This window comes from Camelus ferus, chromosome 3 (genome assembly GCF_009834535.1).
Source record: "Camelus ferus isolate YT-003-E chromosome 3, BCGSAC_Cfer_1.0, whole genome shotgun sequence".
NCBI lineage: Eukaryota > Metazoa > Chordata > Mammalia > Artiodactyla > Camelidae > Camelus > Camelus ferus.
In genome coordinates this window covers 29,330,267-29,357,286 of record NC_045698.1, presented here as the reverse complement: position 1 = coordinate 29,357,286, position 27,020 = coordinate 29,330,267, and the positions used below count along the sequence as shown (strand labels likewise).

At 34.6% G+C, this 27,020-nt stretch overlaps 1 protein-coding gene and 1 pseudogene across 1 annotated transcript; one reads left to right on the top strand and one right to left on the bottom strand.

Moving 5' to 3' along the window:
- The first annotated feature begins 3,461 nt into the window (after positions 1-3,461).
- Positions 3,462-4,687, top strand: LOC102512174 (annotated as a pseudogene).
- Positions 4,688-13,802: 9,115 nt separating this feature from the next.
- FBXO4 (F-box protein 4) lies at positions 13,803-24,424 on the bottom strand. The gene is made up of 7 exons (XM_032471589.1): positions 24,206-24,424; positions 22,717-22,952; positions 20,369-20,589; positions 16,985-17,060; positions 16,715-16,890; positions 14,585-14,760; positions 13,803-14,189 (listed from the first exon to the last, which is right to left on the bottom strand). Exons 1-7 carry the CDS (start codon positions 24,392-24,394, stop codon positions 14,100-14,102), a joined length of 1,164 nt encoding a protein of 387 aa, XP_032327480.1. The 5' UTR covers positions 24,395-24,424; the 3' UTR covers positions 13,803-14,099.
- Positions 24,425-27,020: the final 2,596 nt, after the last annotated feature.

Here is a 27,020-nt window from a genome sequence, read left to right as displayed (position 1 = left end):
ATTCCCAGCTTCATCTTCTTAACCGAGGGAGACCACCAATCTTTGGGTTCTCTCTCTCTTGTGGATTGGGATATCTGCAGGTAATAAGCTGGGGCAATTATAGGTTTTGTCTCATCTGTTCATATAGTGAAAGGAATCACTACCCTTTATTGCTTAATGTTCAATGTCTTAAAAACTGTTGTTTCATATATTTTATTCAGTTTTTTGTTATTTAGTCAGGAAAATAAATTATGTTCCTCTGAATTTACCCTTATTCTTGGTTAGAAACAGAAATCTTTGTATCATGCTTTAAAAAAATATTTTAAATCTATGTAATCTGCACATCATGACTGAAACGCTGATCTTTCCTTTCAGCCTCATTCAAGTAGGAATCCTTCTAGGTCCTATATGATATCAAATTTAAAATAGAATAGTATAGTAAGTATGGACTTTGAAGTGAGAAAAGCTATCCATAAGCAGAACACACACACACACACACAAAGAAAAGACATATGAAAGAACATTAACCCTATGATATTTCTCCCTATTTACCTATTTCCTCCTTTTTAAAATTCTTCTCTGATTACTAGCCTTTAGGACCAGATGCTCCTGTATTCTCTGTGATTACTTTCTGCTCTGGAGAGGGAGTTAACATAGGATGTCTATGAACCTTTATAGATGTCAAAATTTTTGCAAATTTGCGAACTCTATTTTGTCTAGGTAATCTTGCTCATTTTCTCTAGAATTTCTCCAGAAGTGAAGAAACAAATATATGCAACACCCACCACACATACACATATGCATTTATTTTATACTAAGTTATTGTCTATGTTTTAACTTTCAGCTGGAAATGTAATTTAAGAATTTAATTAACTGAGATTAATCTCTGATGTCTTGTACATCCCTCAGATTTCAGACAATCAGTGACTATGAAGTGATTAAAATTAAAAAATGTAATCACACACAGTGATTTTTTGTCACAGTCAGTGGTTATGAAGTGATTAAAATAAAAAGTAACATCCTGTCTTCCTAAGTATAGTGGAAAAAGGCAACACGAGTAGTTTATAAATGTGTCTATTATTTGCAGTATTGAGAACAGACCAACAGCTGGTGTTCAAATAACTAAATCCTTTTACTGAAAATTCAGAATAGAGGGACTGGGTAAATGTGGATGGTGAATAATATAACATGATTTTATGATTCAGTGCTTTGCTCAGGGGTTGCTGCTTTAAGGAGAGAGGTTATACAACTCCAATGACTAAGCATCCTACTTTAAAATTCATGAGAGAGGGACGTGGAGAAAGACACAGAGAGAGGAGAGAGAGGGAGGGGGAGGGGGAAAGGGAGAGAAAGAGAGAATATACGAAAATGTATAACACAGGATCCAGGTAGCATAGTACCTTAATCCTTCTTGAACTCTATCCTATGTATATTAACCTACCTCATTTCTTACCCCTTGCTCCTTGCTGTATATTTTCAATTGATTCAACTAACTGTTCTGTTCCATTACCTTTGGGAGAGACTGCCTAGTAGAATACTTGGAGACTACCATACATCGTTATTTTTTACCAGAATGATGATTTACTTTAAAATAAATTTGGTAAGATTCACGTTTAATCCCATAATAAAGTCACTTTATTTCACTTGCTTCCCAATATTTCCATAAGAAATAGAAGAAAGAGAAGTAGAATTACAGATTCCAAGTCTAGATAAAGCAAATGACTTGTGTTAAGCATGAGAACATTATCCTTCATATGTCAAAGCTGAAAAAAATTTGAAAACCTTTGAACTAGAAATCTAGTGTTCCAGTGCAAGGACTCCTATATCCTCTAGACCTAAAGTGGTATTTTCTTCTGTATCCAAACCTTCAGGTTTATTTCTTTGCTCTTTAATAAAGATATGAGATCGCACTGGAAGTAGAGGTGAGGAAGTCACCTAAGGAAAATGTATCGTTGAGCTTCATTCAGTCCCATTTTTGGTTTTCACCAACAGCCACCTGCAAATCTGGTAAGAAAATCCTATGCTCACTCTACCTTCTCAACTCCCATGCCACATCTAGTTTCCCCATATTCTCTTATTATCTTCCTATTTGAACCCTCTAAGTATACTGTGCTCTGTGTTGAAAATTTTCAGCAACCCTAGGATTTCCTTGAATCATTACATAAAAAGCATAACCCTGCTGGTGCTACATAAATTGAAAACAAGCAAAACAGTATTCTTTTACCTCATTAGCATTCAGTTTGCAGCACTAGACTCCTAATTAAGAGATTCATAAGTATTCATATTCATCCAAGCTATTCTACTTTTCATTTACTACATTTGGCTAGAAACATTTAGACACATTAACTGTTCTTCCAGTCAAAACAAATATTTGCTGTGTTTATGGATAGGCCAATTGATGATTGTCCTTTGTTGAAACCAAAATACAAAAACATGTTTTTTCTCATTTTCAATGTTCCTTTATTTCTTTATATAAATCATTGCATTTGGATGAAGGAACATAATTGTTCTAAGAGTGAACTTTTGAATTACTATTGTCAGCTTCTTCCAATGGTACTATTGTCCTCAAGTTATGCTGATAAACACAGTATAGAAAACTATGAACCTGAGAAGTCTTATCATCCTTGAGAAGAAAGAACCTTAGCATCTTTGATAGAGAGTAAGCAGATGGAGAGAGGGTGACTTGAAGTTTTACCACTTGAGAAATGGTTGAAGGATGGATGCGTATTCCAGACAAAAGATTTTATGGGTTGCAAAACAGATTTTGTTAGAATATAAGAGAGAAATTTGGTTCATTCTATGTTGTCTCAGAACACACAACTAGAATTGATGTATAATAAGGAAGGAAACTGCAACTCATAAAAAGGAAGACCTGCTTAACAATGGCATGTGTTCAAAAATAAAATATTCTGATTTTGGAATCCAACAGGATTAGAGAGTCACCTAAATCAGAATCTCCATACAGCTTCTGAATATCATACAGATCAGAAAGAATAAATAAAACCACCAATAACCTATGTCTACAGCATGGCTAAAATAGACTAATACTTCCATTTACATGTAAGAAGAAAAATAAACATTCAGAAACCAGCACAGCCACCTCTGGAGCCCACTGTAGAGCAGCAAGTAGGCACTTAAGGTGTGGAATACAGAAATAATTATCTTCTAAAAGATATAATCCTACCTTGAGGGCAGAAATACTGAGAATAAAGCTGATACCCAGATGTTCAGAGTTCTTTCTGGCTGTGGGGAATTAAGAGGGAGAGCCTTGCAAGTGCTTGCAATCATAGGTGAGAATTGTACCCCATCTCTGGAAGAGTAGGAAAGACTTGGAAAGGGAATAGCCTTGAAGGAGGATTCTTGTGGATTTGGGGATAATAGAGAAGGAAAGAAGTGGTAAAAATAAGTTTCTTGAAAAAAAAACCACCCTTTAATTAACTTGATTGTGATAATTGTCTCATAATGTATTTGTATATTAAATCATCACATTGTATAACTTAAAAATTAAAGGTCCTACACAAACATAAGAAAATCGACACTAAAGGAACTGCATTTCCAGAGAAACACATCAAGAAGTCTTGAAAATAGGCAATCCAAGGGAATTTATGACAGGCTTTCTTTGCCAGATGTCAGCACCCCTGATGAACAAAATGGCCCAAGAGAACACCCAGCCAGATCCTTTTATCTATGTGGATGATTCCAGCATGAACTCCCAGGATGATTCACAGTTACTGGCTGGTCCCAAGAACTGGAAGAAGCATCAAGAATGCACCTCATTTACCCAAACACAGCACAAAGAGTTGGAGGCTCTGTTTAGCTGCAACATGTTTCCAGATAAAAATCTCCAGAGAAAACTTGCTTTAAAACTCAACCTACCAGACTCAACAGTAAAGATTTGGTTCAGGAATCGGCGGTTCAAAATGAGGAAGCAGCAGCAGCAGCAGCAACAGAAATCACTGAAGCCACCAAACCAGATCCTTCCAGCCAAGAACGTGTCAACAGCATCAACAAGTCCTCATTTTTCCCCCCAACAGTTTCAGATTTCTGTAGCTCCTTCTCACCTCAGCCCTTAGGCCCTTTCAATTGGGTGGGGGACTCTGTTCTCACTGAGAGTCCTACAAGTGATGTCCAAATCCAAGATCCTCAGTTGGAGAGGCTGGTGGCCTCAGTTCCTGCTTTGTACTCTGATGCCTATGACATAGCCCAAATCATGGAAATGTACAGTTTTCCTGATGAAGATGAGATAGCCAGCTATTCTTTCCACTCTCTCTATCAGTATCTCTCACCAACAAGGCCCAGTTAAAATAGAGTTCCTCCCTTAGCATCTTTGCTGGTCCAGCTGTAGGTTTACCTCCTGGGCAAACCCGGTTTAGTACAACAAACGGGAGCTTTGCAGCCTTCATCTTAAGAGAGAGCCTAGAATTCCAGAACCCCTCTAGTAGTGTGGTGGACTTTGGATTTCTCTTATCAAAGTACTAATAAATGGCAGATAGCATAGAAAAAAAAAGAAAGAAAAAAAAGAAAATCGAAACATCAGAAGAAAATTACCCTCTCCCCCACATTGCCCCAATAATGTAGACATTAAAGAACCTGCACTTCATCATGCCAACAGAAGAGGGCACTCATGAGCTAATAAATCTAGTAAGCCACCAAAACTCATCCTTTCCTACATAAACACCTGTTATTGCTGGCCTAGAAAAGTAGAAGATATTCCAAAAATTAACAGAAGATAGAAGACAACATCCTTACTAAAAGTATTATAATAGAAAAAGTAAACTAAAAGCAAAACGTTTCAGATGATGAAAATTATTCCTCCAAAACTGCCACAAAGCAGGGAAACACTGTAACAAAATATGCCAATCAAAATTAAATATCCTTAAAGAAGCATTTGCAGGTGTGAAAAAAAAAAACAACTTGAAGAATATATTTAAAAGTTCAAAATAGAAATAGAAATAAAAATAGGAAGATGTAAAATGAGAGTTAACTCAGGAGAAAAAAATAAAAATAAAGAAAAAAACAACAATCAAGGAAGAACAGCATTGACTGAGAATACAATAAGGGATATAAGCAAAAATTAAAATTGATAAATAGTGAAAATGAAATAGAGAGAGGTAAAAAGGATTAGCAAAAAAGTGACAGAGAAGATGGAGGAAAATACAAGTAAGGAAATGGGGGGGCATTAACAAAGGTATTAGTACAAAGATAACAGTTAGAAAAATATATAAACACAGAACATATAAAATATGTAATATTTTATATTAACATAAAATTAAAAATATTTAAGAACATATCAAAGTATAAGAAAAAGAAATACAACATAGGAAAAGAAACACAATAAACATATAATACATAGCAAAATTACTTTAAATAATATGTAATAATCATATTAATCAATAAAAATCAACTTAACTGACCCATTAAATAAAAAAGCATTTTTATATTGGCTCATGTAGCAAAACTCAACTGCTAAACAAACCCAACTGTCAAAAAACAGACCCACTTAAACTGACTCAGAAAAGCTGCACCAGGTAAATACAAGTAAATAAAAATCTTGATATTCCATGATGGAGACTTTAGGCTTAAAAACATTAATAACAAAGTTTACTAGATAATGCTAAAGAACCCAATTCACAATGAAGAAATAATAGCTATGTATATGAATTTATCAAATAATACAGTAACTTCTTTTAAAAAGTATAAATTATAGAAAATGCAAGCAGAAATAGAAATATAGTAATAACAGGTGACTTTAACACTTTACTCTCAAAAACAGATCAAGAGAACAAAAGTGTTAAGCAAAGATATATACAATGTAATGTAATCAACAAGTAGATCTTATTGACACATATCAAAAATAATATTACCTTCTCAAATATATATGAAACATTCAGTAAATCTGACCATCTATGAGGTCATCATAGAACCACCTCAAGTTTCATAAAGTAAAATTAATACCATGTTCTCTTGTTATAAAACTAGAAATTAATTATAACAAAAAACAGAAAGATTCTTCAATGAAAAATTTTAAACTTTCTATTAAGTAATTCTTTGAGAAGAGGGAAATAAAAATCAAAATTTCAGAATTTCTGAAGAATAATGATAATAAAAACACTACATGAAATAATTTATAGAATACAATATAGGCAGTTATCAGAAGGAAATTTTAGAGCCTTAAATACTTACTCAATAAAAATGAAAGAATGAAAAATAATCAAATTCCCACCAAAGAAAGTGGAAGACAGAAGAACAAAAACAGCAGACATTAATAAGGTACAAACTAGAAGAGCAAAGTACAAAATAGATCAAAACACTAGTTCTTGAAAAAATAAGCAGTAATATAGACAAGCACTAGCTAACCTAACTAAGGGGAAAAAAGGAGAAAGCATACAAATACAAAATAAGAACTGATCAACAGGAATTTATCACTGAAACAGCATTTATTTAAAAATCATAAGTAGTTTACAAGTATCTATGCAAATAAATGGGAAAACCTATATGCAATAAATAGGAAAAAAACAGTCCCTATAGAGATCGACAGATTAAACAGAGCAATTTCCATCAAATAATGTTATTATTTATTCTGAACTATCCTGTAATAAAGGAAACAGAACCAGATGTTTTCAAAGAGTAAATTCTACCAAAATTTCAAAAACGACATGCTCCCAGTACTACCTAAACTGTTTCAGAGAATGGAGAAAAAAAAGGAAAAACTTTATAATTATTTTTATGAAATAAGTATAACAGTGATACATCAACTTGATAAAGAACCATACTTTTAAAAATGTTTATGAATTCACTCACAAATATTGATGCAAAAAGTTTTAAACAAATATTAGCAAAAGATTTTAACAATACATGCAAATAATACAAGGCAAGAGAGATTTATCTCAAAAGTAGTTCAATATTAATCTGTAATATTTTACCCTATTAATAATTTAAGGAGAAATACCATAATTATCACCATAAATGCTAAAAAGACCTTTGACAAAATTTGGCACCCATCCCTCATTTTACAAAAGCAATTAATAAAATAACATGATTACTGAACATCACACCTAAAGCTAATATGTTACATAATGGGAAACCTCTGACTAGAGTTATTTCCACCAGGATGAGGAACAAGGCAAGGAAGGAAGTTCACTGTCTTACTATTTAATATACTGTAGATAACAGCAAAGCAAAATCACATAGAAGATTAAACTTTGTAAAAGAAGAAGTAAAACTCCGTATTTGCAGATCATGACTTTATATCTGGAAAAACCAAAGGAATCTTAAAAAGAAATGTAAATCAATAAAGTAGAATATAAACTTAATACACAAAAATCAGTAACTTTCACATTTACAAGTAATTACTAGAATATATAATGTCCATTTATAATAGCAACAATAAAATAAGATTCTTAAAAATAAATTTAACAAGAAATGTACAATATGTATATAAGGAAAACTTGAAAACATTTCTGTTTTGAATAAATTGATTGGATAAGACATTGTCTTGGACGAGACAATTCAACAACCTATGTAATTTCTCTCCAAGTTATTACATATATGTGTAATATATGTATGGGTATATACATAGCATTTCCAATAAAAGTATAAGTTTTTAAAATAAGTTTATATAATAAGTCATATTGACAAATAAATATTTAAGAATATCTTGGAAAATCTTTCAAAAGAAGAATGATGGAAGACTAGCCCTATCAGATATTAAAACACGTTATAACCCCTCTACAAGTGTAACAGAGTGGCATTAGAACATTACTAGAGAAACCGACCAAAGAAACAAAACAGAAAACCAAGACCAAACACAATTACAAAAGAAATCTAATGTTTAATAAGATGGTATCTCAAACACTGGGGGAAATATGGATGTTTTAATAAATTACAGTTGACCCTTGAACAACATGAATTTGAACTGTATGGATCCACTTATATGCAGATTTTCTCAAAAATATATACTACAATACTACATGGAAGTGGAATCGTGGATACCAGAGGAACAGTGTACACAGAAATTTATACGCTCTTAAGTCATATGGGGATTTTTGACTGCATGGATCGGCACCCTTATCCTCCATGTTGTTCAAGGGTCAACTGTTAGATGAAACAATTAAATACCCATTTGGGAAAAGACAAAATTGGATCCATGCTTCACAATATACCTGAATAAACTCCAAGTGGATCCAAGATTTATGTGTAAAATATGAAACCACACAAGTCCATACAAGTAGAAACATGGGTATTGGTGAGGCATTTCTAACTATCACTCAAAATACAATAAAATAAAATGTCAATAAGTTAGATTACATTTTTAAAAGCTTTGCACATCTAAAATATAATAAAGTCAGAAGACAAATGATATATTGGGAAAAATTACTTCCAATACACATCATAGATAAAGACTAGTCTCCCTAATATATACAGTCCTTTAAATTTTGAGGGCAAAAAAAAGAATAACCCAATAAAAAAATGGGCAAAAGGAATAAACAGAAAGCTCACACGAAAAAAATTCAAATGGTTTTTGAACACAGTAATGTTCATAATAACCTAGAAAAATCAGGCTGAAGTAATACTGGTCTATACTGTTACAATGTATCAATTTATTACCAGTTATTACTTTCTATTTCATTTAGTAAATTATTTGTCTAGATTTCTCGCTTAGTAATATATTGTTTTCACATGAAAGAAAAAAGGACACATGCCCCAGGATTAGCTACTGAAACTCAGCAATATACAGTGAAACTCTTCAAGAGATTCAAGTGCCTAGACAGACATTTGAAATAAATTTTATTTCCATCCACCCCCATGCTCCCATTACCCTCTTTGGCAACCAAAAATCTTTCTGTCTCTATAAACTTGCCTATTCTGAATATTTCATATACATGGAATCAAATATTTGGTCTTTTGTAAGTGGCTTTTTCTTAGCATCTTTTCAAAATTCATCTATGTTTTAGTATGTGTCAGCACTTCTTTTTATTGCTGAATACTATTCCATTGTATGGGTACACAGTATTTTATTTATCCATTCCTCAGCTGACAGACATTTGGGTTGTTTCACTTTTTGACTTTTATGAATAATGTTGCTATGAACACTTATATACACGTTTTTGTATGCACGTGTTTTCATTACTCTTAGGTATATTCCTAAGGACTGAAACTGTTGGGTCATATGATAACACTATGTTTAACATTTTGAAGAACTGCCAAAACATTTTCTAAAGCAATTGTACCATTTTACATTCTGACCAGGAATGTATGTGGTTTTCTATTACTCTACATTTTCAATAACACTTGTTATCTGTCTTTTTGATTATAGTCATCTGAGTGGGTATGAAATGGTATCTCACTGTGATTTTGACTTGCATTTCTTTGATGGTTAATCATGTTGAGTGTCTTTGTATGTGCTTACTGGTCATTTGTGTATATTCTTTGGAGAAAATGTTTTTTAGATCCTTTGCTCATTCTTCTTATTTGTCTTTTCATTATATTTTGTTTTCTTTCCCTTAACAGAGGCACTGGGGTTGAACCTAGGACCTCATGCACCTCAAGCACACACTCTATCAATGAGCTATACTCCCCATCCGTCTTTTTATTATTGATTTGTAATAGTTCTTTATATGCTTTCTAAATACAACTCCCTTATCATACATATATATAAAATTTGTAAAATTTTTCTCCTATTCTGTGGGTTATCATGACAATATTTTAAAATCATATCTTACTGGGTTTGAATTCCTCCAAAATGCTTTCTCTGTGTATGTGTGTGTCCTTTAATATATTCTATGGAAAGGGGATTAAGTATGAAGTAAGTAAAATTAGTATGAGAAATGCCCCAAAGTAAATGATCTTCTTTGATTCACATGTTGTAACACCATATTAAAGGTTGTGAGAAGTCCTGTGGAACCTGCTTGACTTTATTTAACTCACTAAGAACTACCGCTATGTTGACTCAGTTATCAAGGAAATTACTATTCTCTAGAATACACTTTAGAAACTACTCCTGAAAATCCAATCTGATCAAAATTGTAAAAGTTAAGTTGAGATAGCTACTTTTTTGGTCACAAATTCTGTCTTTCTTCATGTGGCGATAGTACCACCTTCTGGAAATCTAGGGATAGCACTCTCATATTTTTCAGAATTTAAGAATAGTCTTCTGTTAGTTATAGCATCATCTGAAAAACAAGCTATGACTTTGTACTTTTACATTCTCTAACATCAAAACAAAAACAAAACAAATAAAAAATCTTGTCCTGCTATAATTGACATACAGTTCCTAGAATAAACAGGAACTAAATAACCATCAACAAATGTATTGACAGGTAATTTTTTCTATTAAAAATGTCAGAAAATGAAATCATGGGACTGATCCTATTAAGTGTAGAGAACAAAGACTGAAACAAATAAGCAAAGCCTCAGTGACAGGTTAAATAATAACAAACGGTGTAACACGTGTTATATAACAGAGACCTAAGAGGGAAGAAAAGAGGAGACAATGGGGAAGAAAATATATTTGAAGAAATAATGACCCCAAATTTCCCAAACGTGGTGAATGACATGAATTTCTATATTCAATAAGATCATTAATCCTCAAGCTGGATAAACAAGGCCATACTGAGGCACTGTATGGTAAAACTGTTGAAAAGCAAGACAAAGAGAAAACTTATAAGCAGAAAAAAAAAATGACATTCAAGGGAATGAAAATGCAATTAGTGAATAACCTCTTATCAGAAATTACAGAGGCTAGAAGGGAACAAAAGAACATCCTGAAAGAGCTGAAAGAATAAAACTGTTGACTCAGGATTTTATATACAAGCATGCCTCAGAGGTACTGCAGGTTTGATTCCAGACTACCAAAATAAAGTATATATTGCAATAAAGTGAGTCATATGAACTTTTGGGTTTCCAAATACAGACAAAAGTTATATTTACAGTATACTGTAGTCTTTTAAATGTGCAATAGCAATACATCTAAAGATATAATGTGCATATCTTAATTTTAAAATATTTAATTGCTAAAAAATGCTAACCATCATCTGAGCCTTTTAGCAAGTCAGAGTAGTAACAAAGATCACCGATCACCATAAGAAATGTAATAATGAAAAAGCTTAAAATATTATGAGAATTATCAAAATGTGACATAAAGTCATGAAGTGAACAAATGTTGCTGGAAAAATGGTGCTGACAGACTTGCTCAGTGCAGGATTGCCACAAACCTTCAATCTGTTAAAAATACAGTATCTGTGAAGTGCAATAAGTGAAGTACAATAAAAAGAGGTGTGCCTGCCTGTATGTTGAAAACATAAAAGACTACTTTTACTATTTTTAAATTTTCTCTTCTTTAATTTCTTTATAATACATAGGGCTATTTTATCAAAAATTGTAACACTGTCTTCTAGGATTTGTAAATATTAAAGTATAATACATTTAATAGCTGTTAGCAAAAAAGAGTAGTGAGAATAATAGAGCTTAAACAGTTAATAGTATTTCTGATTACACATATTAGTATAATATTAACTATAGGAAAATTCTGAGGAGTACATATATTGTAATCACCAGAACAACCTCTAAAAATGCAGAGATATGCTAAAAAGTGAACAGAAAAATTTTAATTGATTCTTAAAAAAAGTAAAATAATTCAAAATAGATAGGACAGAAGGAATAGAAAAACAACATTGGTGAAGAATGGATAAATAAAAAAGCAAATAATAAAATGGTGGACCTGAACACAATCATATTAATAATCACATTAAATGTAAATGATCTATACATTCTAATTAAAATGAAGGTATTGCCGGAATGGAAAAGGAAAAGGTAAGATTTACTATATTCTATCCATAGGAGACACACTTAAAATATAAAGACAGATTTAGGTTGAATGAAAATGGATGGAAAAGATATATCATGAAAACAACAGTTTTTAAAAAGCTGAAGCGATGAATATTAACAGTAGAGAATGGGTTTGAAGACCATGAGTATTATCAGCAAAAAGGACATTTTATAATGATTAAAAGGGCCAATCATAAAAGTGTGTGCACTTAAAAACAACATCAAAATACATGAAACAAAAATTGACAGAATTAAAAGGAAAAATAGGCAATTCTACAATCACAGTTGAAGATTTTAATGCCTCCTACTAATTGATATAACTATACAAAAATCTATATAGCCATGTAGAATATCTAAACATTATCAATTACCTTGTCCTAACAGATAAATACCAATTATCACACCAAACAAAATACAAAATGTAAACTCTTTTCAAGTGCATGTGGAATATATTCACCAGAATAGACCATAAAATGGACCATAATGCAAGTCTCAATAATAGACTGAAATTTTACAGACTATGTTCTTTAATTTAAAAAATTAGGTATCAGTAACAATAAAGTCTCTAGGAAAGAGAGATTAAACAACACTAAAACAATACTACTAAATAATCATTGGATTAAAAAAGTAATCAAAAGGGATTAGAAAATATTCTAATTGAATGACAGTAAGTATACAAAATATAACAAAATGTGTAGATGTTTTCTTTTAAAGAACTAGAATCAATTACTTAAGTTTCTACCTTAATAATCTAGAAAAAATGAATTTTTATTTTAAGAGGCAGAAAAGAGATTAGAGCATAAATCAATGAAATAGAATACAGAGTAATTCAATAAAACCAAAAGCTGATCCTTAAGAAGAATAGTGAAAACAATAAAATTCTAGCCAGACTGACCATGAAGAGAAAAGACATAAATTATCAGAAATGAATGAGGTAACATAACTATATATATTTTTAAAAGGAGAGGGGGAATCTACTTTTGGTATAACAGCACGAAGAGTTTCATGCAATAGCTCCCTAGAGAAACTGGAGAAAATTAATTTTTTAAAAAAGCATTAAAATCTGTAAATAGTCCTAAGAAATGAAAAACATGTATTCAAAAAAAAAGCAAATGAAGCAGATGAAATGAAGTGAATGAAGAAACATGCATTTGAAAAAAAATTTACTATAACTCAGTAAGAACAGCAAGAGTCTGTGGGATATGAACCAAGACCCACTCCCTCCTCCCTTCCTCCAGCTCAGAAAGATGGAAACTCCAATCTAGACTGGGAGAGCCAAGGAAATAGCACTCCTTCTCCAAGTCATAGGCTATCTTCCCAGAAAGAGCAGGATGTCAGCATTTCTCACTCTGCCCTCACCTACATGTTGCTGAAACGAAGTTCTGAATAAGTGGACCCAAGATATGGGAGCTCCTTGCTTTGGAACAATACGCACTTGCAGAATGGAAGCTGAATCTTAGGTGCAGCGCCACTAAGAATACTATGCTCCTTTTATTATAATCCTAAAATTCCTCAATTCCAATGAGATCGGAAGGCTGTAAAGTTTCCTCTGCAAAGTGCAAGCAATTAGTGAGGAGGAGGCCATATGATCATGTGAGTCTCTGGAATGTTTTCTCTATGAGTATGGAATAAAATTTGGCTTTAGTACTTCATAAGCTTTCAAAGTTATCTGACATAGCAAGAACTTTCAGTTACTTTCACTGAATTAGTATTGAATATGATTATTCATAAAGTAAATAAGAAATAAAGTTAATTCCTACTGTTTGAGAAAAAAAACAGAAGTTGTATGGCAATAATATTAAATGAAATGCTAGCAAATATCCTAGTCTTTAAGCAATATATTTATTAAAAATAGATAAAGACTTCTTTCCTGATAATCAGTTAAGGACCCTTGAAAAGAACCTATAGAAAGCTTAGTAAATTTGCTATTCTCCTTCAGGGCAATCTTCAAACTGAAAAGAATAGAAACCACAAATAATAAGAGAAGCACAAACTTGTTTTTTTTTTTTTTTCCAGAATTTAATATTTTAAAAAACCCAGAAAATATAAAAGTTATCAAAAAATCTTTTAAGGTTCATTTTGGGGCTAAATGCTAGTACTGAAACTTTTTTCTTGTAATTGATTTAAGGTAAAAAGTAAAAATTATATAAAAAACACAGCAGCTACAGCTATCCAATATAAAGCCTACCTGCAAAAAGGCAGGGCAGAATGAGCTGACTGAGCAAATATCCATATCATGACCTTAGTAACAAGTTTCAGATGCTTTCAGTTCCCAAGGTCTAGACTAAGGAGGATTATCTTGCATGCTTAGATTCTACTTCTTCAAGAATCCACTGAATGCCATTCAAAAAACCATTTAGAGTTTCAGCCTCTGTATCCTGGACCTATGAGCAGATAAAGAGAGACCATTATCAATAAGAAACTGAGCCCAAAACCTTATAATTATGAGGGACATTTTTCTAAACACTAATAACATAACAGGACTAAAAACATCCCAATAAACTCTGGGTGAGTCACTCAAGTTTTGTCTTCTAGAGAGCTTAGATAAAAAATATTATTGTCACCTCTGTCTTATAATTACTACAAATATGAAGCTTATTAATTATCTTGGAGCTCAGCTTTGACACCAAATATCTCCCACTAATTAAGCTACCAAAATTGACTTTCATAAATGCTATTTTACTTTAAAAAATTTGTAGGAAAGAATAAAACAATTAAATCAATTAAAAGACTGAAAAATAAAGTAAGATTTTTCTCATGAGAGAAAATAGGACCTTACCATCCATGGGTGACTTAGATGATTCAGATGCAGCTCATGGGCCAAATAAAAACAGGGCATTCTTTTTACATTAGCTTGAGAAATACAAGATAAAACTAGCATTGGTCTTCCTGAAGATCCAAAAGCTGGATCTGTCATTGCCATAATACGAGAAAATTCATCTTGCCATTCGTGTCCTAAAGGATGTAGTCAAAATCCTTAATTTGCATTACTTGTAATGATTTTTAAAATAATAAAATAAAATTAAACATTAACAAAACAAGAAAAGCAAAAAATTACCAGGATCCAAACATAAGAAACTGTCTCTATTGCTGTGTTCATTTACTGATCTTTCATAAAACTACATTAATCAGCCTTGCAAGGATAGGAATTTAGGTGAAATCAGAGAATAAAAACAGTACCATTCAGATGTCTCGGTTTAAAAGGAAAAATACTTTGATATAGATATTTTCCTCTCACAAATTCTAAGCTATCACTATCCTTTCAAAGGCCTTAGAACATACAGTTGAGTGTAGCTTTTTTATCCAAACTGACAATCTCTGCCTTTCACTGGAGTGTAAATCACTCACATTTTGTGGTAGTCAGATTCCTAAAACGACTCCAATTGACTCGAACCCTTGTATAACTCCTGCCCCTTTGAGTGTGGGAGGAATTTGGTAAACGTGATGGGGTATCACTGCCATGATTAGGCTGCCGTTGCTATGATTAGGCTGTATTATAAGACAGTTGACTTCAAGAAAGGGAATTACCCTCAGTGAGCCTGATCTAACTAGGTGAGCCTTTAAAAAAGATGAGATTCTTCCTAAGTAAGAGGGATTCCCCGTTGCTGGATTTGAAGACACAGGGAGTCACATAGCAAGGAATGAAGATGGCCTGTAGAAGCTGAGAACAGCCTCCAGCTGACAGTCAGCAAGGAAACAGGGACCTTAGTCCTGTAACATTAAGGAGCTGAATTCAGCCAATAACCTGAGTAAGCTAGGAAGCAGATTTTCCCTCAGAGCCTCCAGAAAGGGATGCAACCCATCTGACACTCTAATTTCAGCCTGTGAGTACCCAACCACACTGTACTTGGACTTCTGACATAGAGAACTCAGAGCTAATAAATATATGCTGTTTTAAGCCACTAGGTCAGTGGTAATTTGTTATATAATAATAGAAAACAAAGATTTAATGTTAATTATTTTTGATCACAGTTCTTTTAATGATCCTTTCTGAGAGTGCCAACATTCATGCCATCTTTGGGTCTGGTTCCATTGGCTGCTTTATCTCTTGACAATGGGTCATTTCCTTTTGATTTTTTAATAATATATTATAAATTATAATATCTTATAATTTTAAATTTAATGCTAGATGTTTTATGTGGAAGCACAGAAGAGACTGAGGTAAAGAGAATTTACCTAGAAATTGGCACACACCTTCTGTTAGGCCATTAATGCAGTGGGATGAGTCCAACTAGTCAGTAGTTGAGCAGGATTTGGCTTTTGTTGCTATAGTTAGTTTCAGTGCATCATAAACTTTAAATTCTTTCAGCAATAGGCTGCTGCTACCTTGTTCCAAGTGAGAACAATGTATTGTATATTTATGCCCTACATTGTTCACAAAGGATTTGGGAAAGAAATTAAAATACTGGCTTGGCCCAATAATATTCTAATTTCATGCTATTTCACATTGTGAATGACAATTGTTTAGAATATATGGAGTTTTCATAACTAATCTACTTCAACACTCCAATCCACACATCTATTTTTCAGTTATCTGCATACAGCCAAAAGCAGACAAAACATCGATAACAAAAAGTGCAGAAGCATACAATAAAAAATACTACCTAGCTAAAGTATCAAACTTTAGTATTTAGCAGATACTAAATAATTCAGATGCCCAAGACACAACCTAAATCTATGAGTCACAATCCACCAGGGTAGAAATCATGCTGCTATGTTTTTAACAGTCTCCCCTGGTTATCCCAATACACATCAAGATTTGAGATTCCAATATTAACAGTAATAATACAATCACACTGATAAAATTAGCCCTCATATTCTTAAGAAGCCACAGTAAAGCCTAAAAACATATTCTTTTACTTGCTTTGCAAAGAAAATGCTTTTAAAAAGAAAATAAGATAATGCTTACTTTTATGAGCTTCAGCATTTGCAACATAAATGAACCCATCGACAACTTCACACACCTTCTGAATTTGTGGAATTACACTGTACCGGCTTCCCTGTTGATCATCCCCTTCATTCTGTAGACTGAACATCTTGTTAACTGCACTTGTATGTTCTTCTCTTGCTCTATCTCTTTCTTTTCTGTAGGAACATTAACAGACACTAAACAGGCTCCATCCCCCTAAAATATTCCATTCCTGAGGTCTCAGGTAGGCTGCCAAGTAGGTAGCCTTACCTTGTGGTTGAATATAATATCAGGATGTTGAATTTATGTTGGTTGCTCAACTGAAAACTGACTCCTGATCCAATACCTAAAGGAGGAAATTACAGTTACCAAAACAAATCATTAATATAGACAGCAAAATATCAGAATGAAAAAAAATTACTCAGTATAACCAAAAAGAGCAAATAAAAAACACTCAAAGAGTTATATATAGCTTTGGAACAAAATGAAATGTCTGTGAAGAAAAGATGCTGTATGCAATTTTCATTTACACAATAATAAAACTATGAATAAAGAACAAAAAACTGCCAGGCTTTAACATTCCTTGTCATACCATCATCGCTATCATCAACTTTATTATTATACTATCAGTAGCAGCTGCATCTTAACAACTACTACTACTTATCTTTAAGGCCAAGACTTGGTTTCTTTTTTTTTTTTTTTTCTCATTTGTCTTATACTCCGTGTATACATTCAATGAGATGGCTTTTTCTCCCACTCTGAAAAGCTGTTTTTTAAATTTATGGTACCTTAGAAAATTGAGGAAATATGGCAGACACTGGGATTTGGAATTAGACTTGAGCTAGAATCCTAAATTTGCCACATATAGCCATGTTTCTGGGAGCCTCAGTTTTGACATCAAAATACAGAAATACACAATTTTTAGGATTATTGTAAGCATTACATGAGATCACATATGTAAAACTCCTAGTAGGGTAACTGGTAAGTAACAAGTGCTAAAACTAGCTTCTTACTATTTTATTTCTGAATCATTCAACATGGTTATTTGCCCTTCTTTTTTAACTTCTTCTGTTCTTTGGCTGTGTAACACTCGGGGGTTGATTCTCCTCTTGCCTCCTGGAAAGATCCTTCCCTTCTTCCTTGCTTTACTTCTTTTTGCTATATAAATGTCTTCTTAGATCTGACCACCTTTGTCTTCAGCCCCCACCTTTTTGTCTAAATTATCATCTCTCACCTAGACTTCTGCAATCATTTCTAACTAGTCTCCTAAATCCACTTCTGCCCCCTACTTTCCATTCTTCTGACTAGAGCTGAAGAGATTGCTTAAAAATGCCTTTAATTATGTCTCTTTCCTTCAAAGCCACTGCTCTTTAGATGAACAACACTTTAATAATTCTGGCCTCTACTTAACTCATTAGTACAACTGCACCTTTCATATCCTTAATCCCTGTACTATAACCAATCTAGGTGTTTAAAAAAGCCATGCCATGCCATTTTATGTCACCATTCCAGGCAACACATATATATAGATCCTGGTGGCTGGGACTGCAAGCATCCCAGGCATAGTGACCCTAGTTCCCTGGCCTCAATTGGCCAAATCAAAGAGATTATAGAAACATATTCAACCATGTCTCTGACCTTTGTTTTCATCAGTTTAAATTCCAGAAATTACCCTCTCAATATATCTAACCTCAGCCCAATATGACTTCCATACTGTTCTGCACCACCTTGCCAATGACCCATCCCTCTATTCTTCCCTGACCTTGCAGGGTCTGAGGCACAATTAGACTGGCATTTAAAAAAACAAAAACAAAAATAAAAATAAAAACAAAAACAAAAACAAAAACAAAAAACCTCCAGCTGCTGTATGGAGAATGAAACTGCCACTTCACAAACAGCAAATTTCCCCATATCTCTGACCTCTTCTTGAAGTTTTCCTTGTACCTCACAGCCCTACCTGAAACTGGTCATCCCCTAGGGGCTGCTTCTCTTACAGCAGGCTCTCAAGTAAACAAAGTTGCTTATTCTCTCATATTTCATGGTAAAGAGATGAAGTGAATGTTCTCTTTATTCCTCAATGTCATGTCTTAATCATTACTCACCAGCCCTCTTCAAAAAACTCCATCTTTTTGAGACACACCGTTTAGCTGTAGTACCATCTTCCCTTCCTTGACTGTCATTTATGAATCTCCTTTTGATAATACCTTCCTCTAAACATTCACTGAAAATTTTAGCACCTAGTTCACAATCTTCCTCTCTATCCTCAGAAACTTCCAAGTCCATGTGGATTCCATATGATTCCGATTTTCATTTCTAGCCCCAGATCTTCCTTTTTGACATATGGATGCATAAAGTAATCCATAAGGTCATTTGTTCATTCATTCATCAAATCTATACCAAGTGCCTACTATGTGCTTGGGACCACAAATACAATTAAGAATAAAGCTGACAAGATTTCTGTCCTAACAGAGCTTCCACTGAAATAGACTGCTTATAGTAAGCATCTCTACTTGTATCAAATGTTTCTCTTCCTTCTCCTGTATTTCCTTGTCCTAGTGAATGGCACCATCATCCAATACAAAACTCACACCAGAAACCTGGAGTTATCCTTATTACTCCTAATACATATTCAGTTCATTCTATATCCTTCATATTTTTATCACAGTATTATCATGGTTTCTTAACAGGTCTTCCTATATTTATAGTCCCTTCTTATCAATTATCTACTCAGGAGCAGAGTGATCTAAATAAAATGCCATCTTGATCCCCACTTTTCTGCTTAAAAATCCTTCAACAGCTCCCAAATGCTTAAGCTTGGCTTATAAGTGTATTCTCACCTAGCCCCACTCTAGACACACGGATACTCAAATGTGTCATGCACACCCAGAACTTTGTGCTTTTAGAAATGTAGTTCTCACAGCTTAGAATATTTTACTCTTTTTCTGATGACCAGTTCCTACTTATCCTAATAATTCTTTGAAGCATCATGTTCAAAGCAGAGCCTTCTCTGACCCTTACCTTTCTACACAGAAGCTAATTATCCCATATTGTAATCACCTGTGTATTTGTCTCCGTCCTCACCTACACCAATTACATTCAGGGCAGACATGAGATTTTTGATGGAGCTTGTTTTAAATCTCTGCATCTGTAGTATCTAATAGGTGTTATCAATAAATGAATTTTAATAATACCAGATTACACTGTTATATGTATTTATTATATACCCTGCTTACTAAACTAACTGCATGGCTGTTGTTGCCACTGTTTTTCATAGGAATAATGGCAAGATGAAAATTTAACTTTTTTAAAATTCCAATATATGTCAAAGTACTTTGCACAAAGTAGATGCTAAATGGTTTCTGCTGTTAACATTCTTTTAAAGTATGGTAAATATTGTACAAACAAAACAGTCTGACAGCATATAATTTGCTTTCATATAATCTAACATCCTGGATTGAGAAAGTAAGAGGAAGTTTACCTCTTACAAAAAGTAAATTAATTCTTTCAATCCATAGCAATCTGGGGGCTCCCATGCACCAAATTAGTATATTTCATTGCATTAAAGAGTTAATTAATTAAAAAACAAATTTCTATTTAACATTCAAGCTCAAAGTGTTTGAACTATTATATACTACAGATTAACATGAAAATTACCATCAATCTGCCTCTGAGGCAAACCAGCTGTTGGGCAAAGTTCCTCGGAAGACATCAAGCTCAACACCAAAGATGTATTTAGTTCTTCCAAACCGGGTCCAAACATAGCAAATCGTGGTTCATTCTGAATGATCAATGAGTGTAAAAATGAAGTGACAGCTCCATACATAGGACGGCTGGATTTTGAGGATCTTCTTGTATGTGGACAGCACATTTTATAGCTGTATAAAATTGTCACAATTAGAAAATTAACACAGACAAAAACTTACTTAGTTATTCATTCAACAGTATATAATTTATTGAGAATTTGCTAGACACAAGGGATACAATGATTATACAGTCCCAATCCTCATGGAGGGCAGTAGAGAGACATCATTATAATATGTATGCCGAGTGGCAGGACAGAAAAAAGTGCAAGGCGCTATGGGTGTAGTAGTGCTCCAGTAGCTGACGAAATCTTCCCCAGGAAGGGGTCACTTACTTTCTAATTTTTCATTTAAATTCTCTCATGAAACACTTGGTCTAACACTTGTTTCAAAAGTTAAAATAGTTAAAATTTACCACATAGAGCACTGATTCTCAATCTGGGGAGATTTTGCACCCCCAGGGAACATTTGGTAATGTCTGGAGACATTTTTGTCATCACAACTAGGGCGGGGAGTGGGGCAGTGCTACTGACATCTAGTAGATACAGTCCAGGGATGCTGCTAAACATCCTACAATGCACAAGACAGTTCCCATAACATCTAGTCCAAAAATGTCAATAGTACCAAGACTGAGAAACCCTGCACTAAAGATAAACTACACAGATAGTTAACATAAATGTCCCTAGCAGTAAAAACTGAAAAAAAAATGACTAAGGGCCCCAATATAACCAAGTTTCCTAGGGTACTTCTATTAACAGTAACAGTTCAATAGCGTTAATACACAAGGAGGCTCAAACGTTCCTTACAGATAACCTAGCAAACCAAGAATCATGTGAAAAAGACAACTCAATTTCCTCCAATAGCTATAAATTTCTAAACTAGCAATTCAATGTTATCAAAAATTAAAACAAAGTTACTCAAATCAAAATAAAACCTAAAGCCCTTTAAATCAAGCTGGTTAGTGATTGTCTTAGTTACTTAGAAGCCTTGTAATTCAAGAAGGAAAAAAAATCAACTTTGAAGCCAGGTAGAGCTTGCCAAGGCTCACCACTTTAGTCATATAAGCCACTTACAGTCGGAACTTCTGTTTTTTCATCTGCATTATCTGAGCAATAACAATCAACCCAGGGTCATAAGGATCAGAAATAATTTATTTGATCACAGATGGTAGTAACTATGACTACTATCATCCCTGGGAAAACATGGTACCATAGCACCACAGATACACTCAATGTTATGGTTCGTTGTGGGACAATGTAGAGGTAACACCCAGCAAGTTAGAGTACAGTAGCACTTGTTAAAATTATGTATAACATATCATTTAATCAAGTGGTCTCATAAGACTTGATGTAATGGCAACTGTACTGGAATAAGGGAAGAGTCTGAATAACTTAAATAAAATAAGAAAAAAATCCTATATGTAGTTACTAAATCTAGCACAGCTAAACAATTCTTACCTAAAGCACAAATATTCTTTAAATTTTACTTACAATGACTTAAATTTGGGGCTCTTGATAAAGTAGGTTATATCCAGAACCAATGACATTTTGTATTTTCAAGGTAGCATGATGGGATTCCAATCTGAACATTCCCTTTTAAGTTACATGACCTCAGGCAAATCCGTAACCAAGCTGAACCTCAATTCCACATCCATAACACAAGGAGAAGACCTTCTTATCAGGTGAGGATTAAATAAATAAACATACATAATGTATCTATCACAGAATCCAATACAGTACAGCTGCTCAGTAACACTGATTCTTCTACCTCCACGATATTTGAAAATGTCAATGTTTTTGAGTGATAACAAAATCTTATTTCTCAGAATCTTAACAATTATTTTCTTCCCTGCAAAAGAACTGCTGTCTGAACTCTGGCCATCCCTTTTCTGGATAAGGAAAAGTATTTACTATTTAACAAAATAACAAGTGTTCTTAAGGTAATGAAAATTTTAAGATGTGTTTTACTTCTTGCCATATGAACTACCTATAATTATTCAAATACTCTAGTAAGGTACTTCAGGGAAATAACAAAATGCGAAAGCTCAAAGAGTCCTATGAAGGAAGTTATTTAACTTAACTCCCAATTTTTACAAAAGGACACTGAGACCCAAAATTCATGAAACAAATTAACTTATACTACTGACTTGTAATATAGTCAGATTTAATATCATCTCTTTAATTCATAAAACTAGATACTTACACTGCCATGTAGTCAAAAAATGCACCATCAGTGACCTCAGATATAGGCTTTTTTAAAATTTCTACATCTGGAAGAGACTTCCAGTCAACAGAAGACCAAGAAGGAAGATCCCGCAACAAAAAATATCTCCACAGAATTGGATCTCGTACAGTTTCATTCCAATAATGACTTGTACCTCCCAACTGACATAGGTCATGAGGTGAAAGAAATGACAAAATATATAGTTGTACATCAATCTGAAACAGAAGGAAGCAGCAAGTAAGTAAAAAGGATGAATAATTTATCTTGGGAAATAGTTTTTTGATAATAAACTACAAAATAACAAATAATTATTACGTTATACTGGGAAACCAAAGGTCAACTGAACAGTATGTCGCCTTAATAACTAAATCCATCATGATAATGAGCAAAGAGTTTTTATACTAGATAACCAAAGATCAAGTTAATAGTATTTTTAATTAAATTTATCATCCTGAGGTTAATTTCCTGCCATCAAGACAGAATCATAACCGAACACTTAATTTTTGACACACTGAAACATTCCTGAAAAATCACCCATTTTCTGGTGATTTTCCCAGCAAAACAACCAGTTCACTTAATTTATCCTCATATTCTGCCACATCATTTATCTGAATAAATTAATTAAATAATTTATTCTTCAAAATAAAATCCTTCCCAAGGGGATGAATTTCCGATTTTACCACCAGATCAAATCAAATGTCACCTGAGTTCCTCTGTACAATCTATTATTTCAAAGAACCTCTGCAAGGGGAAGACACTGGGAGACGATCTAAGCCTGCAGTTTTCAATTTCTGATGGACGTCAGAAGGATGTGTCAACAGTCCAGCTGAGATACAGAAATTTAATAATTTCTAAGACTTTCTCCTCCTTGTTCCTATCTACCTAAAAACTTTAACAATAAATGTGTGTAATTCTCTCCTGTAACTTGAGGCACTTATAACTTAGGTCATTTATTTTCAATCGACTGGTAGTTTTGTTACTTGAAATATACAGTATGATAAATAGACGAAAAATCCTCGAAGAGTGTTTGTTTGCGGGACCCCTATACCAGCCCCGGATGGATGCTGCTGAGAACACAGGCACTGGATACTTTTCCAAGCTAACCAGAAAGTCTAGAACGGTCTCTGCATTTCCTTAACCCGACGTTCAGGGCGTCCAGTCCGAAGACCTGATTTGGGGGCAGAAAACGTGAGGGCGACCTGGCTGGTGACCAGAGCGCTCCCTAAAGGTGAGTTTTGAGGCACCCTTCGGCCCGGCTGCGGGGCCCCAAGGATCAACGGCAGGGCGTTTCTGCTCTACTGTTGCTCCCAGGTGACGACACTGCCCAGAAAGGCTGCAAGGACAGGGCCAGACACAGGCGGGGGGGGCGGGGGGGGGCGGGGAGGCTCCCAGGCCCCCGAGTCCGCCTCACTGAGGCGCCCCTCTCGGTCCGGCCTCAGGTCCTCCGGGGCCGGCGGCCCACGCTCACCGGCAGCCGCGTCAGCATACTGGCCTCTTCGTCTGCCTCCTCTGGGGAGGCCCTCGGGGCCGCCCTCTCCTTGCCCACCGACTGCCAGAAGTTCCTCCAGCCGCTGAGGATGGCCGCCTCGAGACGACCCCAGTCGCTGTGATGCGGCTGAGGGGAGCTGCCTCGGCTGCGCGGATGGCTTCCCGCCATGGCCGCCGGCGCCGCACGTGACGTGACGCGCCGCAGCGTGAGGCCGGCACGTCCCGCTCCTCCCCCTCACGCCCCGCCCCGCCCCTCCCCCTGTCCCTCTCCCCTCCCCCTGTCCCTCCCCCCTCCCTCCCTCCTCTCCTCCTTCCCTCCCCCTCTCCTCCCTCTCTGGGGCCTGTCCACCCCCACCCCCACCCCAAGGTGAGAAAGCCTACGGAGCCGGAAGGGAACAGAAAGGTGGCTCAATTGAGCATGGTTCCCAGCTGCGCTTGAGGCTCCCACCATCACTGCTCCCTTCCTTTCAGTCTTCCACCCAGCCACGCTGACCTCACCCCTTGTCAAATCTCTTGCCCTTCGCCCCTTAATACTTAACCAAGGTGTTCCCTCTGTCTGGGACCTATTTCCACTTTGCGTGGGCCTGGGCAACTCCCACTTACTCAACAGACGGCCCTCTCCCGTGACCTGGGGCTTAATATCTCTATATAAGCTAGTTTAAATTCACTGTCAACCAGCAATTTTTTGAATATCCAGGACATGCAACTATCCAGTGTCTTCGTGAAAATCATCAAATATGGAAGTTTCTAAATTTTGCAATGAACATCTGCCCACCGTTGTTTTATTATCTCAATTGTCAAAATATTCTCTCACATATAACCCAAATCACCTGTTTAAAAAATTAACCCCATTTTTTTTTTATCGTCTTCAAAATAGAAGGCAGGATCAGCAACTTTATAAAATCTTTGAAGTCCTTAAGGATCATGATAGGCTACAGGGGATATGTGTACGCATACAAATATCTAAATGCATACATATATTTAACATATATGCACCTCTCTGTTCCTCCTTCTCTCTCTCTACCTTTATCTGTATCCATTTCTGTATCTATATCTATGTCTGTATCTATATTCCACATAGCAGAGTGCTTAATGCTTAATAGCGGACACATTGCTTATCAGCTTGTATTTACACTTCAAAAGTAAGTATCTGGGGAGCTAAATGTCAAATAACAGAAATCCAATAAAGCCCAGTAACTGAGGTTGTGTGAGATCTTAATTTAAAGTTTCATTATTTATCTTGCTAGTAGCAGTATTATCATTGCTAGTGGCCAAAAACCAATCCAATTGCAGGCTTAATTCTGCCAGGCTTTCCAGACAAGAACCATGAGTAGATTGGCATTTTCCTTTCCTCTCTAGGAGCATGAAAGAACTAACACAAGAAAAAAAAAATCAGTTTAAGTATGAAGAACTGAAATGAGTCTTAGTTCTCTTACAAAGAAGTGTGAGCATTTGTAAATGAATGGGTTAGAACATTTTTTTATTATGGAAAAGTTTGAATATCTACAGGAAAATAAATAATAAAATGAAATCCCATGTATCCACTAGCTAAGATTCAACAGTTACCAGCACATGGTCAATCTTGCTCCATGGCTATCTCTGCCTAATACACACATCCCCAAATCTGTATTATCATTTTAATCTGGATTATTTTTAAGCCAATCCCAACATATCATTTCATCCCTAAATATCTCAGTATGTATCTCTAAAAATTAAGGTAACTTTTAAGAAGCATTTGTACTGTACCATTTATTTCACACCTAAACAACTAAAATCACCAAATATCTGGTCAGTGTTTAACTTCCCCATCTGCCAAGAAAGTTGCGGGGGATTTTTTATTTTTTATTTTTTCTATATTTGGTTTGATTCATAACCCAAACAAGATCCACATGTTACATTTGGTGACATGTTCCTGAAACTTTTTCATTCTATGCATTCCCCCTCCTTTATTTCCCCTTGTAATTTGTTGAAGAAACTACATTGGCCTTCCTGGACTGTAAGGACCACATTCTGAACTTTCTTGATGACTGTTTCAGTGGTATCTTTAACACATTCCTCTCTCAGGCTTGATCAAATTTGGGTTTCTTTTGCAAAATATTTCATAAGTATACGGTACTAAGATTGGGAGCCATAAGCCATTCTCATTTTCTCATGTTCAAACTGGTCGACAGTTTCAAAAGCCTGCTCCATTCACTATCAAGTGCTCCATAAGCTTTTCACTTCAAGGATTTAGCAAGTATCAACAATTGCTATTTGTTTACAAGTTGCTACTCTAATTTTATAATTCCTTTTATTAGATGAATTAAAGAAAAATTGTCCCTCATCAACCATTTGACCACCCTTGACAAGATCTAGAATCAGCTTTATCACCAAGAAGCCTTAGTTTGTTTTAATGAGAAATGGCATTTGGACATTATTTAGTGGTCTTCTTAAGAAGAGACAGTGAGTTTATACTGTATTTCACATTCAAATTTAGAATGATAGAATTTTTACTTACTTTCAATTTCATGTGTCTCTTTTCTGTTACACTGAAAATCCTCATGTCTAATTACATACATTTCTAATTTTTATAGTTACTGACAATACAAGTACCAAGGAGTTTGATCTCTTTCCAGTTCTTTTTGTCCTTGGGGATAGTCCACCAGCGGTGTGAAATTTCTGTGCTTTAAAGATAATTGAAACATTTTTGTATATTGAAGCCACCAACTTACTACTCAATTATAACTCATTTACTTCATTTTGCTTTGGATTTTTAGGGATTTTCTTTAAGTTTGATGCAACCTTATTTTATTAAA

Bases quoted from the DNA above. Each gene is read 5' to 3' on its own strand.
- FBXO4 (XM_032471589.1), bottom strand. From the start codon at position 24,394: ATGGCGGGAAGCCATCCGCGCAGCCGAGGCAGCTCCCCTCAGCCGCAT. The intron at 20,590-22,716 runs GTAAGTATCTAG...AATTTTATACAG, and splicing joins TTTTTTGACTACATGGCAGT to CTATAAAATGTGCTGTCCAC. The intron at 17,061-20,368 runs GTAATTTTCATG...TTCCTCCTTTAG, and splicing joins GCCTCAGAGGCAGATTGATG to GTATTGGATCAGGAGTCAGT.